The sequence below is a fragment of the Cyprinodon tularosa genome, unplaced genomic scaffold (assembly GCF_016077235.1).
Source record: "Cyprinodon tularosa strain WSP-4 unplaced genomic scaffold, ASM1607723v1 ctg341, whole genome shotgun sequence".
Classification (NCBI taxonomy): Eukaryota; Metazoa; Chordata; class Actinopteri; order Cyprinodontiformes; family Cyprinodontidae; genus Cyprinodon; species Cyprinodon tularosa.
The window spans coordinates 553,648-572,719 of NW_024039054.1; the positions used below are offsets into that span (position 1 = coordinate 553,648).

Genomic DNA, 19,072 nt, shown 5'->3' on the forward strand with positions numbered 1-19,072 from the left:
AAAACAAAATACCACGCTGGCATAATTCAGAATTGTTTTTATTTATTCTATTAGATTATTTCAATTGATATGCAACAACAATATTTTGTTCCAAACTAGTAATAAAAAAAAGGTCTCCTTGTTTTATTGGATGTGAACTCATATAAATACTGTGAAGTCAATATAATTCAAGCCATATGTTTTTAGTTATTGAGTGAGTGCAGCCCCCTAAAACTATGGACAGATGTTTTTATTTAAAATAAAGAGGCAGTTGAAATAAATTATTAATGCTTATTACATCAAATAAATAAACTTTAAATAAACCCATTTTAAAAACAACACAATGTATATTTTAAAAAGTTTTACAATTAATATCTGAAAAAGGCACAGGCTGAATGACATGGAAAAAAAAAGGAATTTCACAATCATTCAATAATCTTTTAAACCCTAATTATATTAAATTCAAATCAGCATTTATTATTCTGTGTTTCAGTAAAATCTGAAACACAACTATTATTCATGTCAGTTCCTCCTTTAATTATTTCAGAAATAGTTTATCCTCCTGAATTATATTATCCTTTTATTAATATAAGTAGATTCTGATTTCAAATATGAAGACATTTATTTATTACTTGGACAAGTACTCCCAATACTTGTAAATATATGTCAAATAATTGAAGGTGAAAGCTTTTAAAAATAATTGATTAGATGCTTTTTCATATCAGGCATTGTTTATTAACCATAAAATAATTTCAAGTAAGTCAATTTTTCTTGACTTAAGTTTATTTTCCCTTAATTGATCAGGCAAGTAAGACACTTTACTAATGGAATAAGAAGATTGATGTTTGAAATAATTATCTTATTTCCAGTGTATAATAGGTAATTATCTTATCTTAAGGGACAAATACTAATTTTGTTGCCAGATCATCTTATTTACCTGCTCAAAGTGAGGGTTATTATCCTGATTTGAGATTTGATTTCCTTATATTTAGTTATAGATCAGTATTTGTAGTGAATGGTAGGGTTTTAAAGTATCAACGCAATTACCACCAAACACCCTGAATTTTGTTTTTATTTAGTGTGAAAATCGAACAGTTTTTGAAAACTAAATTTTGAATAAATGATTCAGATTAAGAAAAATTAAATTGGTGTCATCTGATGACATAATTTTTAATGTATTTGGCTCTACAAATAGAATTTAGCTAAAGTATGAGAAACTTAGGTCCCGGTACTTAGCCTCGTGGGACCCCACAGGTTACTTTCCTCAACTATTATTCAGTGTTATCTATTTCCACACACTGAAATCTATTGTGTAAGTAACTTTTTTTTTTTAAATCTTTTTTACTGTAAAGACAACAATTGGTCAGTCTCTTTCCAGAAACCAATAAAGACACTGATAGCATACTGTTGGTTTTAATCTAATGCTGTTTCTTCAGACCTGGAGAACAGCTTTATGCATCAGGCTTTGCACTGCAGCAGCTGCAGCAGAGGGGAAAAGGGGACATGTTGTTCCTTCTGCACTCCTGCAATGCCTACATTTTCCAAATGAGGGCGCTACCTTCACTCCTTATTTCCTCCGTCGTGTCTGTCATGCAAACTACTGTTAAACTGTCGCAAAGGATGATGTTAGTAGTTTTATTTTTTTTTAAACATTTCATTAACAGTCTTATTTATTCTGACATAATGTCTGCAGTTGGTGCATTCAAATGGCTTAAAAACTTCTATATAAGATTCACTGTAATATTTGGTTGAAAATACAACATATTTATTCTAATTAGTTGTGCCTAAAATACCTCTAGAATAATTTAGTTGCTGAATATGTGTTTTGGATTCTTTAATTTAACTCAAAAAAAAAAAAAAAAAACCTAGTAGATAGGAGTATGTTAAAGTAGAGCCCTTTAGAGGCCCTGTGGGATTATTTGTTGATTGTTGTGTGGATATATGATGCATCCTGCTCCAATAAAATAAGAGCCAGGCCGGTCATACAATTTGCTTATAGACTTGTCTCTCATGACATGGGACATTGAGGAGTGGGGATGGAGGGCAGATGATTCGCTTAGCCTGCAGGAAGAGGGAGGGAGGATGAGGCATGGTTTGTGTGCGTGTGTGTAAATGTGTGTGTGTGAGACGTACAGAGAGAGGCGGAGGGAGTGCTTTACCGCAGTATCACTACATTTCTGCACCACTCATCAAAACTCTGCGGCATGCAGGCTATAGCTCGAGGGGAGGGCACTTATTAGGTCTGTCCTGGATGCTCCCTCTCATCAGACCGGCCTCTCTACAGTTTTTTACTTTCATTTCCAACCATCTGTTTAGCACTGAGCGTCTGAGTTCATCATTTCTAATTTTTGGCTTCTTTTTTGTTTTTTGTTACCGGTGTCAGGGGCAATTGTTGCAACCTCTAGTGTAGAGCAATTGCAACGCAACTTTTGTAGGTTAAAAAAACAACAAAACTAATTTAGAACAGAATGGCAAAGGATGGAGAGAAAAGCGAATGGAAGGAGTGTGTTTGGAACCCAAGGACCAGGGAGTTTCTGGGCAGAACGGCGAGCAGCTGGGGTGAGTAAGTCTGTGCAGCTTACAGCAATGCAGCAAACAAGCTCCCCCTGGCTCTGTAACAGGTCGCTCTTAGGGAGTATATCCCTCAGGCGCCGCGGGTGGGGGGTTTGGGTGCATTAAAATCACTAAAATTTGTGTGACAATGTCAGAAATTCACCTTTGCAGAAGTTTATCTATGGAGGTTTTCCGATCATGAGGGGACTGTCGCTGTCCAGAGCTGTGGTGCTGAAATCTGACTGCGGCACCGCTCCGCGCAGAAGCCGGCACATCATTTCCCTCATGGAGGGTTATTACTTATATAGGCCAGAGCTTTTCCGGGCTATAATGCTGCACCTAAGGGTGAAGTCATGCTGTGTCCTTCTCTTTTTCCATGTGATTTTCTAGATTACAGCAGCTCTACGCTGTAGTCAAAGTGCTTGACATCGGTTTACTCTGAACCCTGTTGAAGATAAGCCCTTCTTCTAAGAAGTAATTGTTTTAAGTTAAGCAGAAACTACTTTCCTTGCATCCAACTGTCAAAAATACATTCAATATGATGCGGGTTGATAATTTGTTTGCCACAACTTCTTTTTTTATCACCTACACAGGGGCGTTGCTAGTATGGGGGGCATTGGGAGGGATGGCCACACCTGTAAACTTACTGCCCTCTGTAAGAAAGTTGTATATGTCCAACCCTATCTATTTCTGAATACAATCTTAAACTTTGATGTATCGGGTTTCACAAGGGCTGGTGATCTTGCTTACAAATTGTTGGTCACTTCATATCAAACTTTTTCAAAATGCAAAAGTCTCAGGTCCAAATAATTCCCTAAAGGTGACTGAGATGCATTTCTGTCCCCAGCTTCAACAAAAAAAAAAAGTTGAACAAGTTTTGCATGTTCTAATTTTCCTTTTAAGCAGATTTCAGTGATTCGAAGACCCCAGGATTGGTTTGGGGTTACTTCTCATAATTAGTCATATTTAATAGTCCTGAAATGGATTAAATGGGATTCAAAAATCATAATAAATGCAACATGGCGTAATAAGATATCTTAAAAAAAAATGCATTAAATTACATCAGGGGAGAGATTTAAGCTTCTTTCTGAAGATTTTGTTTCTTCATTATGGCTCAGAGTATACTTCAGTAACAGAAAAATAAACAGATTACCAATGCTTAAGTATGTTGATAAAACAATATTACTCAGATATTAATTACTAGTATAAAGGAATAGTTTCTAAAAAGAAATTAGCTGGATGCAGTTTCTCTAAACAATTCCTTTAAATTATTTCAATGGAAATAAATGGTCTTTTATTGATTTAATTTTTTTTCTCCATTCTAAATAAAAACAAATCTACATTAAAACATCAAAATGTTTGATCATCAAGAGAAATAAATTCATTTGTAATGATTTTGGTATATTGGCACATAACAATTTGTTTTATGGGTATGTTGGTACAAAAAACAAAGTTGACCCAAAGCTGTTTAAACATTTATTCATTTAAACATATTTCATTTTTTATTCTTTTATACCTTTATACCATTCTCCAGCCCCTAAATAAAGGGGAAAATCCTTAAAATGTTTCTATTGCTTTTGTTTTTAAATCTGCTAACACTAAGATGATCAGTGCCCCCACCTCATCCAACCCCTCCCCCTTTTTACATTTTCTGAGGCCCCTCCCAATCATAGAGAGGCATTTCAATGGTTTCAAAGGTTCATGAAATAGCAGCACCCATATGTCTGTGTTCTAATGTCACCAAGGGCAGTTTAATCTGGGTAAAGCCGAGGGCCAAATGCTATTTGTATCACCCTCAACCTGGCCACGCCTGGCTTGTGTAGTTCAGCATAGGGATTTAATCCTAATCTAATGACTTCATAGGCTCATGAAGAAGGTATCAATTCAGGACATTCTGGCAATGCAAAGGACTAGGAAGAACAAATACCATTTTTGATATTTTGAAAATATCGACTTATCTGGGTGCAGTCAATGTAAAATGTTGTTTTATAATGTATAAATCCAGTAAAGGAAGAAGACCACAGAACACCCTTATGTTCAAAGTCACATTTGTCATAATTCAGTAAATGCAACATCTTGTTAAGAGGAACCTCTAGGAACCTGACCTTAAGCCTGACATGGTGTTACTTGTAAAATGTTTATTAAATGTTTTTGATAATGATGGCCTGGAATAATTGGCGGACTGACTGGTAGCAGGCTTGAGAAGGCAGAGCAAGTCAGAACACGTTGGTGACCGGCTGGACTTCCTGGTAACAAGCTTTGAGCACGCAGTTGATGACTGAACAGACTGAAGGCAGGCTTTGAGAGAATGGAAGATGGCTGAGAGGCTGAAGGCAGGCTGGTGGCAGGCTTTGAGAAGACGGATGATGGTAAAACAGACTGTTGACTGGAAGTGACAGTCTAGGACGTGACCAGAGTCAGAAGCAGATGAGAATACAGTGAGTGTAATGTGAGTTACAATATCGTGGGGAATACCTGAAAGAGGTAGGTAGGTGGAATGAGAGCGATGTTGATAGAGAGGCAGTGCATCTGCTCCCTCTAATTAACAGGGTGGAGCATAGCAAAGAGCGGCCAACAACCAGTCATCCCAAAACTAATAAAACAGGCAAGTTGCACATGTAAGTAACGACTTAATAAGCACTGATTTATATTGGAATTTATTTATTTTATTAACTGATTTGGAAACAGTTTTAAAGATTCTGGCGCAAGTGCTAAGACAATAACATTTGCAACAATTATTAGACTTTATCAGCAATATCAAATCTGAAATAGTGTAGAATAGTTGATTTTTTTTTAACTTTTTCTTTATTATTTTATAAAAGTAGGAACAGAGAAATGAGTTCCTTCATAAACATTAGGGATTACCACAGAACACCCCCTGCTGCTCTGGAGGCATTGAGCAGCAGCTAAATTCGCTTGCGCCTTGGGCCGGCTCTGTCTCCCACAGAGGCAAATGTAATCCAGCTCAGTTTGTCCCCATTGCTCCAAGGTCCTACGGCCTGTTTAATCTGTGCTCTCTAAGGCTTAGTAATTAGTCTATTTCTGTTGTCACTTATTACAGGACATACACTTGGCATTTTACAGGGCAACACTGAAAATAAAGTCACCCCATTAAGATTGCACAATATAGACATATTCCTGCATAATTTTCAAACCTACATAATCTTTAACATTCAGTAGAAAGCATATATTTTATTTTTACTTGGTTCAATAGTATTTTGAAGTACTATTTAGTTGGTCAGCTCCATCAGAAGTAGATTTTTGTTTTTCATCTTGCTGTGAGGGTCAATGAATCTGCATAATATTGCCTCAGAAATCTGGATCAAAGCCTTCTTTGAGGATAAAACAAACGTAATGCACACGTTTGCGTTTTTTGCTTTGTATGCCAGCCTGCACAGAAAAGGTTTGATGATACACAGGACCACCAGCTGACAAAACAGGTTCTGAGTCTGGGATTTAGACAAGGCTAATTTGGTCCTCTGCATCTCCGAAAAGAAAAGAGGGTAGTGCTCTTACTGCAATGCCAAAAAAGTGAAAGCAGTTTTATTTTATTTTTTTCTTGCTCTTACAGTTAAGCTCTAAGATTTAGTTTGTTTCCTTGGGCCTTTCTTTTGAGTTCAGTAGACTGTTTTATATCGGGTTACAAAGCCATTACGCAGCATGAGCTCCCAGTTTTCTCTGAGAGAAAACCACATATTTCCTGTCTTCGATAGACAGGAAATATGTGGTTTTCTGTGTGTATGCCAGCTCTGCAGGCTGGCATACAAAACAAAAAAATGCAACCGTGTGCATTACGTTTGTTTTATCCTCAAAGAGGGCTTTGATCCAGTTTTCTGAGGCAACATTAGTTGCTCTTCACCATCTTCTTGGATATAGAGCAACTAAGCAGCTCTCATTTATAGTTTGCAAACGGCAGAAAGAGAATTTCGCCGTCCATCATCTGTGTGTTCTGGGAGGGCACGCTGTGAACTTAATACCCTCTATACGTTGATGAGGGATGCTTGCATGCTCAGTTCTGTGTGCCACTTTGCACCTCTAAACTCCCCTGGGTGGTGTAACGTTGTAGTCAGCACAATCTGCTCCCATGAAGACAAAGAGAAATGCTTCAGCACTTTGTCTTGTCATTGCCTCTTCCAGACATCTTGAATTCTGCTCAGTGACTTGCAGACTGATAACTTGTTCTTCCACAATAAAGCCATTGATTCCCACTTTACTTTGATTTGATTTAACAAAGGCTGCATATTTTTGGAAACAGTTGGATAAAAAAGGACAACCACATGGGCTTTGAATCATTAAGGAACCCTTCTGTAATTGCCCTCCCTTGGATCAGCTTCCCCTTGACATTTAGTCATGGATTACTACCAGTGTTGTTTTATGCAGGGGAGGTAGATGCAACACTACTGCTGAAAGAGCGCTTCGCTGGGGGCTTCCAGCAGAAACAGAGGGTCACAGGGCATTCAGCTGTTTCCCAGTGCTGCTGGTGATGTTCCTCAGGACATGACTTTTACTGCCAATGTGCTTTTTCCCTCAAAAATATAACTGATTGGAACAAACTCCTATCATAAATAAAGCTATGTAAAGACTACAAACTCTTTTAGCCAGATTTTTAGAAAACATTTAACAGCTATCCAGACATGTTACCACTAAAGAGTTAATGTGTTTTAATATTTAAAAGGAGTGGCAAAAGGGGTTTGGTGAATATTCAGTCATAAAGGCACACAAGCCATAAGATTTAATGCTCTTAAATATTATAGCAAATTTTATAGAAAGTGATTATGCTTTTCTGGATATAGATTGTATTCAGGCATATTTTTCTATGAGAATCTTTTACTATTTACTGTTTTTTAAAGTTTCAGGGACTGCAGGTGGAAATTAGGTCTTAGAACAATAGTCTGGTACAGTGCATCTCTTAAATGTGTGATTGATTAAAGATTTAGTAAGTGGTAAACTAAAGTAAAATTAATCAAACTAAACCAAACCAGATTAAACTAAAATAAATTAAAATTAATCAAACCAAAAAAACTAAACCAAACAAACCAAACCTTTAAAGCTTCGGGTTAACTTTCCAGCTTGGCGGGTCACAAGATGGTTTTCACAATCATTGTGATGTGATCACCGGGGTATATGGACAGTAGACATTAACCTTAATATCCAATGAAAACAATTAAATGCTGAATTTATTTTTAAATAATTTATCCTAAACAAGATTCAAATATTAAAGATACCATGATATTGTACAATTAGATGATTAAATGGCACATTAATAAAGAAATATTTCAATAAAAAATCAAATACTTTATTTTTATTTCAGTTTTTAATTTTATTTTAATTATTTGTATAAATAAATATAGAGTGAAGTATTTAGGTGAATATGTAGTTTTAGGGCGCCTCCAGTCTGTTGTTATTTCTGGTCTCACAGATTGAAATGTTTGGGAATCCTTCCTCTAGACATTTTTTACCAAAAAAGAAAACAAAACTCAAAATATGCTTTCTTAATATTGCTTAAATATCTTAGAACAAAAACCATGAGATCCTTCATTGTAGGATTATAATGAAGGAGTTTATAAACATAGAAAGTAGTAGAATGAAGTGCATTGTTTCAAAAATAAGATAATAGAATGTGTTTTGATTTGTAGAAGCTAACTTTCCCATTGCAGTGTCTATATAATCTGTAATACTCCCTGCATCAAATATAATAAAGCTATTTACATGCATAAATCAAGCGGAACAAAATGGCGATAGTCGTATTGCTCCACAATTAAATAATCCAGGTCACTGAAAAATAATAGCTTGTACAGTATTGAGTCACACATTAGCAGTACTTAGAATTTATTTTGGATTGTTTCCTAAGTAGCTAAATTTCCCAATCTCATTATTTATTTAAAAATAAGATCTACTTTGGACTTTGTATAATAAGTTATAGAGAGGTTGGTCTAATGTGGCCTTCATGTTGAGTTCCACAGGTTCCTGAAGTGATAAAATCATTAATTTAGCTGTAATGTTTCATAATATCATTTAAGGTGAGATTGTATTATCAGTCCCTCTTTGATGGATTAGAGGATTCAAGTCAGTAGTTGAACAAAGATGATCTACAATCTCCTTTAAAAAAAACGACTTTCAAATACAATTATTATGAGTTAACTTTAAATTTACTTTGTAAGTCAAGTCAATATTGCTATCAAAATTATGTTGAAGAGAAAAATGGTTCATTTATTCAATAAATTTCTATTTTCTTCCTGCAATTACATCATGTGTTTGTATGTTTTTGTAGACATCATATTAAGTAAATATCAAAATATTTTGGACTCATCAAAACTAGTTAAAACAAGTATTTGTATGCTATTACTTTCATTAAAAGGAAATTTTCATCCAGGTATATTCAGGCAGTTTATTTTTTCGTTTGAAACAAAATGTTACCTTGTCTTCCGATTTTTTTTGTATCAAATAACTATTGCGTTTTTAATGATCAGATTTCAACTAAGCATGCTGACCCAGAAGTCCTATCTGCTCCATGCTCTTTTTTTTTTTACACTAGTCACATTTTTTGCTTATTTTTACCCTTTTTCTACAGTGGTCACGGCATAAAATGTATTTCACTTTCAGTTGCAGGACACTGTATATTGTGATTGTTATATAGGGGTTAAAAACACAGAAAATTCTGAGGAAACAGTGTCTAATCATGCTGTTCTTGTATAAAAAAGATCCTGCATTGGCTGTTGCAGCACATAAATTATGGCGGCCATACTGGGGAGGTCGACATGACAACAGCACAAAGATTCCAGCAGTGGGTTTCACAATCTTTTAGTAATTGATGGTAAAAAAATACACAAACATGTCAAGTTGTTTCTTTAATTTCTATCCTTTGCTTAAAAAAAATAGAGTAGAAAGTAATTTTGGTCTTGTGGGGTTTGTCTTTACATAACTTACATAACTCAGTGTTATTTTATAATCACAGAGAAAACTAAAGTTTTGTTCACTTTGACCTGACAGACATTTGTCAGTAACTAACCACTGTTTTCTAATAGTTTAATAGTTTTTCATTTAGAATTTTGTATTATATCAAGAGATGGAAGCTCATTCTGCTGAGCATAAAAATGGCTTCCTGAAAAGATTCCAAAAAAGTAAAAAAAAAAAACACTGGACTTGTTTTCCAAGTTTGAAGTCATTTGGCTTCCCATCCAGAAAGCTTTCTCAATTTATTTATTTATTTTTTTTACTTTTTTGGAATGACAACTCTATGACCTGGATGACTGAGAATCGTCATCAGCATCCTTCTAAAAAGATGAGTGTAGCTCATTCTTCTGGTAAAAATTGGATTCTACGGAACACAGCACACAATAGAGGATTAGTGATTACAAGTAGTTAATTTGTGATGGTTAATGTATGTTAAAGTACTTTAAAGTACTTCCTACTTTGACATTTTTAATTTTTTAAATCAGTCACAAAAATATACTACAAATGAAGAGGACTAATAAAGAATATTTGCACTGTTATGAATTGTATCCTAGGTTTAGGGGCGAATTTGTTTCCTCAGCTACCTAAGAGTCTTCTCTAAACCCCATTTAATCTATATATCATGCAGAACCATGAATTCATTTCAATGGCACTAATGTATACATATCCATACAGCTTCACCAGCAAGGACCCTATGGAAAATCTTGTCTGCCTTCAGTGACTGGAAAATATAGATGTTGTGTGCGTTTATTTTTCTATTGGTTAATTTTGATCAGTGAAAATATTTCATGTCTTTTAAAAAAACAAACAAAAAAAGATGTTTTTAGGACCTGATGTAAAAAGAAAATTAAAAAGATTTAATTGACATGAATGCAAAGTTCTTTCGCACTCGGACCCCGGTAGGAGACATTAAGCTATGAGTAGACATAAGCCTGGATCAATAACTTTTTAGGGTGGATTAGAGTAGTCTTCTCCTTGGGACCCGGACACTGGTGGTGAAGAAGCTGGAGGATGAGAGAGGTGAAGAATGGACTATGAGCGAAGGAGAAGATGGGTTGAAGGTGGATCAAAGTTCAGCTGAAGCACTAAATTGGGAAGCTGAGCCTTTGTCTTAATGAAGAGCATATTAAGAGCATATGCTTAATTGGAAAAGTTGAATAAAAAAAAATAGAAAAAGAAGTATTGTTTAAAGTATTACCAAACTAATTTGCAAAAACATACATTAATGAAACAAAATGCATATAAATAACATAAAAATAATCTAAATAAACACACTATAAAGCTTTGAATTAGTCATGCAAAAGCATCCATTTTTCGGTTAAAACTTAGGGCTCATCAACAGACTTTAAACTTTCTTTTTTTACAATCTTGCTCTCTATGTGTCATTTAATGTCAGCACATGGTGATTGAGATTATTCTGGTTATGCACATTGAAAAGGTGGGAATCAATCAATGCTGTTTTGGTCAAACATTAAACTTCTTGTTTTCATCATCAATTACCATGTTTGCATCTTAATAAGAAAAGTTTTATTTAGACTATGACTGTTTTAATTCCATGACCGTGTGTTTTTAGTTTACTTTTAAGGCTAAAAAGCATAAAAAATGCAACTTAACTTGAACTGAAACGTCTTGAGCTATAGTTTATTGTGTATTTCTTGTCTGGTGTCTTTTTAAGTGTAAGATTTCTTTTTTGACCTGTTGAATTAATGAAAAACTGTTAAAACATAATATAACAATATTTTCCTTCATCCTCTGTAGGTCTCATCATCCTCTTCTATATAGTTTTCTACCTCTTCCTGGCGGGCCTTTTTGCTCTCACCATGTACATCATGCTGCAGACCCTGGATGACCACAAACCCACCTGGCAGGACCGCCTTTCTACACCAGGTGCCAGATACTGCGAGTTCAAACAGCGTGGGTGCAGAACCCACTCAGATAGAGCCATCATCACCTTCCTGTTTCCTCTTTGTCTCCCGCAGGTTTAGTGATCAGGCCCCATCATGAACCTCAGGAAACCAACGATATCATTTACACCATTCAGAAAACTGAGAGCTGGGACAAGTTCCCTCAGAAGCTAGATGAGTTCCTGTCATGTAAGTTGGACTGCTGTGCTCTACCAGAACTAACTCGATGGACTTACAGCTGTGGATTATCCAAATTGCTTTCTTTCTAATAATGTATCATTCTTTTTACCGTCAGTGAGTAGGAGGTTGCCTTGCGGCAGAGCTTCAGTTGACTCATGAGCCTTCACAGAGTAACCCCCACCACCACACTCCTCTCCCCCCTGCAGCCTACAACGACTCCATCCAGGCCCAGAAAAACCACGAGTGCACCCCGGAGCAGTACTTTCTGCAGGAGGACAGCGGCGAGGTGAAGAATAACCCGAAGCGCTCCTGTCAGTTCAACCGCACCATTCTGGAGGAATGCTCCGGACTCCAGGACCGTAGCTATGGATACCAGGAGGGCAAGCCGTGCATCATCATCAAGCTGAATCGGGTATGAAAGGAAGGGAAAAAAAGAAGGGAACTGGATGCTGTTGCTAAGAGACATTGAGTGCGGGAAACAATAAAAAAAAAAAAGACCGGCTGGGAAAGAGTAGAAAATATGGTTTGAATAAATACTTTCTTCATGTGGTAAAGAGGATCCTTTCCACTTGTAAGTGGAAATTACCAGCTCATTGTGTTTAAGTGCTTATGTTGTGGTAGAGAAGAGAAATATGGCGGATCCAAATATTATCCTGACCTGCTATTTGGGCAACTTCCTAAAATTAAATATCCATGGTCATTTTCAAAAACGACACAAGTTTAAATGGTAGATTTAAATTATAGATTTTTTTATAAAGTATGTCACAGCACTGTGTAGGCTACAAACACAACAGGATAGAAGATTACCAATGCAGTACTCATCATACAGAATTCTGCTCTCTCACATGTTGAAAGGTCAAAGTTGACCTCCTCTCTGCAACTCAGGGATCATAAAGTATTTCCAATTTTCCAGCAGAATTACAGCATGAGTTGGTGTCTATGTACAGTTTGCATGTTGGTCTCTTATATTTACCATGATTACGACACCACATGAAAGCAGCATAAGAGTACAGGTACTTATCAGAGACATCTGTTCAATTCAGAGCTTTGTTTTTTTTTCTATCCCACAAGGTGATTGGTATGCTGCCAGGAAAGGATGGACAGCCTCCGTCTGTCACCTGTGGTGCAAAGGTAATCCCTTTATGTCCTTCACAATGAAAGCCTGAACACAACCAATTGGAGTCCAGCCCATTCATAGCTCCTCTCATCTTTCTGTACCTACCTACCATTCCCCTTTAGTTTCCTCTTAATGATCATCTATATATTTGCTGCTGTCTTTTATTCTCATTTTAATCCACAAAATTGTTCCCTATCAGAAATACAAAGTTGGCAAGGACGAATGGGTAAGATCAGCAAAGAAGTTGCATCTAGTGAAATGTAGATGCTTAGTGGCTTAGCAGGTAGTGATAAATTAGGTCAAAAACTGAATAATGTGGCATGCATTTGTTATCACCCCCTTTTACTTTCATATCCCTGAATAAAATAAGATCCACTTGCCATTTATGGGTAGATAAGTGTTGCTTTTTAAAGCAAGTTCACTTTCTCCAGTTCAAACAGAAAAGGTTTAAGGTTACTCATTGCTATATTAGTTGGACAGAGCTACAGCTACAGGACCTATACGTCATTTACTCAGAATGTATTGCTGTGTAAGCAATACATTCTGAGTAAATGGCGTTGCTCTGTAAGCAACATAGCATCTTCATCCGTGTAAGCAACATAGCATCATCGTTATATGTATTGCTGTGTAAGCAACATAGCATCATCTGTGTGACAGTATTTTATTTCAATTTATAAAACTAAAAGGCGTACAGTATTTTACAGTGTCGTATTCACTTTGAAAATAAATATTTCTTAAATAAATTTCAATTCAGTTTATTTATATAGCACCAATTCACAAAACGCCATCTCAGGTCACTTTATAAAATCAATTCAACCAGATCATACAGTCAAATTGATTCAAAGTATTCTATCTAAGGAAAACCAGCTGATCGCATAGACTCATGGACTCTTCAGCAATCCCTCACACCAAGCATGCTTGTAGCGACAGTGGAGAGGAAAACTCCCTATTAACAGGAAGGAATCTCCAGCAGAACCAGAAGAAATGTGAGCGGCCATATGCTGAGGCCGGCTGGGCTTCAAGGAGACAGAAGCAGACATAGAAAAGGAAGCAGCGATACTAAATGCTGCCGTTATAACTGTTCATTGATCCCTTTAAACATTGTGACCTATAAGAAAGGATGATCCCGCCTTGGCGAACAGAGTACTTAAATGTATTCTCCTGTATGCCTGTCAGTCTGGCTTCTCTTAACTAAAGATACTCAGAATAAAATGCAGAGCATCTCTACAAGCGGACAGTGACATGTTGAGGGGTTGGATTTAGTCACTTGTTTTCTTATCAACAGTCTATTCAAACATTTGTCTGTGGGACTAAAACACAATGCTAAAATTGCTAGTTGATTTTTCTTTTCATAATAAGCAAATATACTAATATTTGAAGAAAGTCATTGGGGCCAGATTATCACATAGAAGAAGCAGCTCTGGTCAGATAGAACCGAAGAACATGCAGTATGCTTTGTTCAGAAGAAAACAAAAATAGGTGTTTGCATCATCATGCTCTGGGGAACCATACAAACATAAGGGTGCTCCAGTTAAAGGAGACCAAACTAACACTGCCTCACCATATCCTTATTGAATGATGACACCCTGCTGAGGCGAAACAGAGACACACCACAGTTGATGTTGTTTTGGACAGTTTTAAAACAAACCTACAAACACTTCATGCTCACCTGGAGGCTCACCTTCAAAGACAACAATGACTCTAAACATACAGTCAGAGCTACAATGGAAAAAAATCTAAATTAGGTTTTAGCATCATCCAATCAAATTGTCCAATCATTGCCTGATAATAGAGACCCAGGTTCTTTGCTGAAGGGGGATTAAATGAAAATGTGCAGCACATTATTGGAAGTTTAAAACGTTTTGTATTCAGTGTATATTAGACTTGAAGTAGGTAGCAGGCATATTTTCTAAGCAGCTCAGGAAGAGGAAACAGAAAACTGAAATATGTTCCTAACTGCTTCTCCATTTCAGAGAGACGACTCTGACAAAATTGGGGAGATGCTTTACTTTCCTTCCAACGGCACCTTCGATCTGATGTACTACCCTTACTATGGAAAGAAAGCTCAGGTAGGGAATATCTTCAATTAATGGACATCTGCAACTATATGGGGTGACTTTCTCCTATTATTGTTTCAAGCAAAAAACACATTTTGTAAATAGAAATTTGACACAAAAAAACAAACAATCCAGAAATATATATATATATATATTTTTTTTTTCTTTCAATAATTCTTTTCTAAAGATTAAAATAATATACATTTTCAATTATTTTTTCAACAGATTTAATCTTTGAAACCTTTTTTTTTTTTCAAAATTCCGTTTTTTAGATTAAGTTTTACAAATTACATTCTCTTCACTGCTGAGGACAGGCTTTTCTCTGGAGTGATGAAAGAAAACGTATTTCTGTTGGTCTTAAAGGACATTAGCAACAGCGTTTTTAATGCTAAAGGCTGAGGATCTGTATTGGACTCGAAGTGAAATTTAATATGAAAAACAGACACATGAAAATGTAAACTCAGCAAAAATAATGAAAAAAGTTGCATTGGAAAATTTGAAAATCTGTAAAGAAATTAAATAAATAAATAAATAAATACAAACTGAGAAAATAGCAATGCTACTATCAAAACTTTTTTTTTATTTAAACATTTTTATAATGTCTTTGTTGCATTTTGTCAAATTTAAATTTACAAAAATTTTATTTTTAATTTCCTTTTACAAAAAAACATGTTCTTTGCTTGCTTAAAGCAAAACTGACTCATTGACTCAGAACTTTTTAACAGTTTTGCTTGTTTAAATCTGAGCTTTGCCCCTAAAAATGACCTTTGCTTTCTTACTGCAGGTGAATTACTCACAGCCTTTGGTCGCCGTCAAGTTCCTTAACATCACCGTCAATCAAGACGTCAACATTGAGTGCAAGATAAACTCCAACAACATCCCCATTGGAAATGAAAGAGACAAGTTTGCTGGTAGAGTGTCTTTCAGGCTGAGGATCAACTCCGACAAATAGTCTGCACCTCCCCTACAAAACCCAGAATTTTTCTCCCCCTCTCTCATCGTCTGCAAACAGACAGAAAAATAAAAACCGCAGCATTCACACCCCTCCTGCGTGTCGATTGCACCCTCCTTTAGCACGAGCACGAGAGGGTGGAAATGCTGCGGTCAGTTCTGTCAGTGAGCTTTCAAAATGTTTATTTTCTGTAAATTAGTTTGAGGTGACCTCTATTTATACTGCATGATAAACTAGGGGATATAAACAGGACGTGCTTTTGTTTTTTGTTTTCAGTATTTGCAAGCAATCTCACCACGTTTGCAGTGTTTGCTGCTCACCTCCCGCTGCTTCCTTCGGGTATTCCTCTATATATCTGAATATACACAATCTACAATACAAGAAAGTGTATATCTACAGTATTATATGACATCATAACCTTATATCGGTCTGTCTATTTTGTTGCACTTGAAAGAATAGCCCAACAAACCTGCATATATCTCCGTAGATGGATGGAGAGATGAAGCCATTTGCATGTGTGTGCTGTCTTAAGTGTGCTTTTAAAAGGTGCACTGTGTCCCACCTCTCTGCTCTAGTTAATGTTAGGTGACTGACCACCAGGAAGGACCACAACACAAGCTTTAAGCCTCAGTGCATATTTCCAAAAAAGATTAAGCTTGTTTTTTTATGTTTTCTGTTAGAGTGTATGTGCGTGTGCATTTCATTTCCATATTCCATCTCTTATTGTAGGTCGGGAAGTTGCATGCAATGTGCAATATTCATTAAGAGGCATTCATTATGAATGCATGTATCCATTCATCAGATGGCTCTCCTGTGGCATATCATTTACCCTGAATGTTTAAACTTTGAACCCAGAGCAGCTGCTGATAAAACAAACAGGAACATTTTTCTGTGATGTTTAAACACGGACACATTTATCATAAAACAATAAAAAGGATTCCCAACATGCAGGGTTTTTCTAGAAAAGACATGAGTTTTTTTTTTGGACAACATTTATTCATTTTTCTTTCCTCTCACTGTACAGTGTCATTTCTGAAGGTAAACCCAAAGCTATATGTCTTGTAGATTCATTGTTTATTTAGTCATTAAAACATTATTATTTATTTTTCTCTTTCTCTCATGTTTCTCTCATCCATCTATTTCCTTTAAACCGGGAATAGATGTCATTGTCACATTTTTTATTGTTTTGCACTTGAAATGTGCTTTTTATTCCTTCTTTTGTGAAGCTGAATTCATTTAATAAAAGCACTTGCAGTTTTTGGAGGAGGAGAAGGATGTAGACTTTTATTTATTTAGTTTTCTATTTCTCTTTCCCTCTCATGATCGCCCGACAAATTATTCATCAGCAAATCAGGGTGTTTAGTTTACATCCTCTTGAGCTTATATGAGCATTTAGACACACTTCCCTAACCACATGTTTATTTATTTATTTTTTCCTTTTTTGAGAGAAAAGAAGTCACCATAAATATCTAACCAATATCACAACCATTACATGTGTAGAGTCATGTTATAAGCTTGTACAAAAAGGACTAAAAACCATTTGATCCTAATAAAATTAGGTTATATACACCAAGCGTCCGTCCTGATCGTATTTAGATATTCTTGTTAAGCCTAAATAGAATTCCAGCACTAGAAGGGATGAGCAGACATGAACAGATATGGCGCCATCTGATGGCAAAACCACAGAACCATCAGAAAGACAGATGAAGAGATCCTGCAATGTCTCAGGATAAAACAGCCACATCTCAAGCTTTAGCTTCCTAACCAGCGCTCAGACTGTGACTTTTGGAAATGAAATATATTTTTTGCATTTTTTTCACACTGAATCTTTTATTTCTTCATTGTTTTCACACTTCCCTAAGAGGTGCTAATTGGCTTAGCCACAGTAGGCTACTTCCTTGTTTACTCCCTGCACCCGTGCACAGTACCTCACCTTTTTTGTTATTGTAAACTAGTAAAAAGGGCTTTATTTACTAAACAACTGAGCTAAAAAAGCCTAAAACATAAATAAAAATTAATAGGTCAGAGGGATGTGGAAATCTTTTTTATGATACCAGAGTGATTTACTGGCATATAAATAAATAAAAAAATGATATAAGGTGATATTCCCTGCACTGTGCGGCACCCAATAAACTGCCTAAAAAATAAGCCAGGTTTTCATAATGTTGGTCCTTATATAATGGGAATATTTCTATAGAGATATTTAGCATAAATGGTCTCCCTTATCAGTGTTTTCACTCTAGACAGTGGAAATGTGTCTTTGATCTACTTTCTGACATTTGCAGATCAGTTTACTAGAGTATCTGCCTTTTAATGGAAATTCAAACTACTGATTAGAGAAATTGACCTCTATACTATGTCATATCGATACCTCAAACTACTAAAGGTTTCTTAATAATATTAATTTCATAAAAACAATTCTTTCCAGATATTTGAAGGATTTTCCATCATGTTTATGGAAACTCTCAGAAAGTAACAATTCTAGATTCCAAATTCAATGAGAAGGAGGTTGTCCAAAATTTCTGCTCTCAAAGAGCAGCATCCCTGGCTATTTTATTTTATTTTATTTCCAATGACTTATTTATGATGAAATAATGATATAACTTATTTTGAAAATTTCCTTGTCAAAACCTTCATTTTAGTTAATAATTATTTTGGTTTCTGAGTTACTAACAAATATGCTTTTATTTTGGAATTTGAAAAAATAAACAAACTAGGGTTAGGGTTAGTTAGTTATAGTAAGTCTCACTAGGGCTGTATTGTTTCAGTTTGGTGAATAAAAATATAGTAAATATATAATATAATATAGTAAAACCCACGTAAATAAATATTTAGTTTTTTATTTCTATAATGTCAACAAAAACCAATGCTCCTGCGATTAAAGAGACATTTAAAGATAAAATCTCTTACAAACTTCACCATGGGGACTGAAACTGGCAGTAGAGAAACTAAACTTTTGTCTAAGATCTGAGTTTGCTGGTTTATATTTTAGTTCTTTGTGCTGCAAACAGGGCTTTTTATCTGATCCAAGAGCAACAAGAAGATCAAACATTAGCATCTAATTTTTTTAATCTAGAGATCCTAATTCAGACTGATGTGCTCTCCTCTTTTAGCTTCCTAGAACTTCACTGAAGGGCTCATATGTGCACTCCTCCTCTGGCCCGCTTTCAGCTCTTACTTAATTTCATTGTAATCTCTTAATCTGGTCAACTAATCCAAAGCAGGCACGCTGAACTTCTTTACCCTACTTTGTCGTTCATGCTCCAAGCATCAGATTCCCAGTCCTCTCCTTCAGAACACCTTTTTAATTCTAATTTTTCCATACTTTCCTTTAATAATTCCCTCAGCCATTAATTTATGACTTTCTCCTCATTTA

The 19,072-nt window shown here is 35.7% G+C and overlaps 1 protein-coding gene across 2 annotated transcripts; it reads left to right on the forward strand.

Annotated features, from left to right (window-relative positions):
• The first annotated feature begins 2,128 nt into the window (after positions 1-2,128).
• Positions 2,129-16,965, forward strand: atp1b2b (ATPase Na+/K+ transporting subunit beta 2b). Of its 2 annotated transcripts, XM_038294558.1 has the most exons (8): positions 2,129-2,538; positions 11,245-11,373; positions 11,466-11,579; positions 11,777-11,982; positions 12,642-12,701; positions 12,887-12,913; positions 14,661-14,756; positions 15,529-16,965. In XM_038294558.1, exons 1-8 carry the CDS (start codon positions 2,448-2,450, stop codon positions 15,694-15,696), a joined length of 891 nt encoding a protein of 296 aa, XP_038150486.1. In that variant the 5' UTR covers positions 2,129-2,447; the 3' UTR covers positions 15,697-16,965. The 2 variants fall into 2 exon arrangements, with proteins under 2 accessions (XP_038150486.1, XP_038150487.1); XM_038294559.1 differs by lacking the exon at positions 12,887-12,913 and having other exon boundaries at positions 2,130-2,538.
• Positions 16,966-19,072: the final 2,107 nt, after the last annotated feature.

Bases quoted from the DNA above. Each gene is read 5' to 3' on its own strand.
- atp1b2b (XM_038294558.1), top strand. From the start codon at position 2,448: ATGGCAAAGGATGGAGAGAAAAGCGAATGGAAGGAGTGTGTTTGGAAC. The intron at 2,539-11,244 runs GTGAGTAAGTCT...CATCCTCTGTAG, and splicing joins CAGAACGGCGAGCAGCTGGG to GTCTCATCATCCTCTTCTAT. The intron at 11,374-11,465 runs GTGCCAGATACT...TGTCTCCCGCAG, and splicing joins GGACCGCCTTTCTACACCAG to GTTTAGTGATCAGGCCCCAT.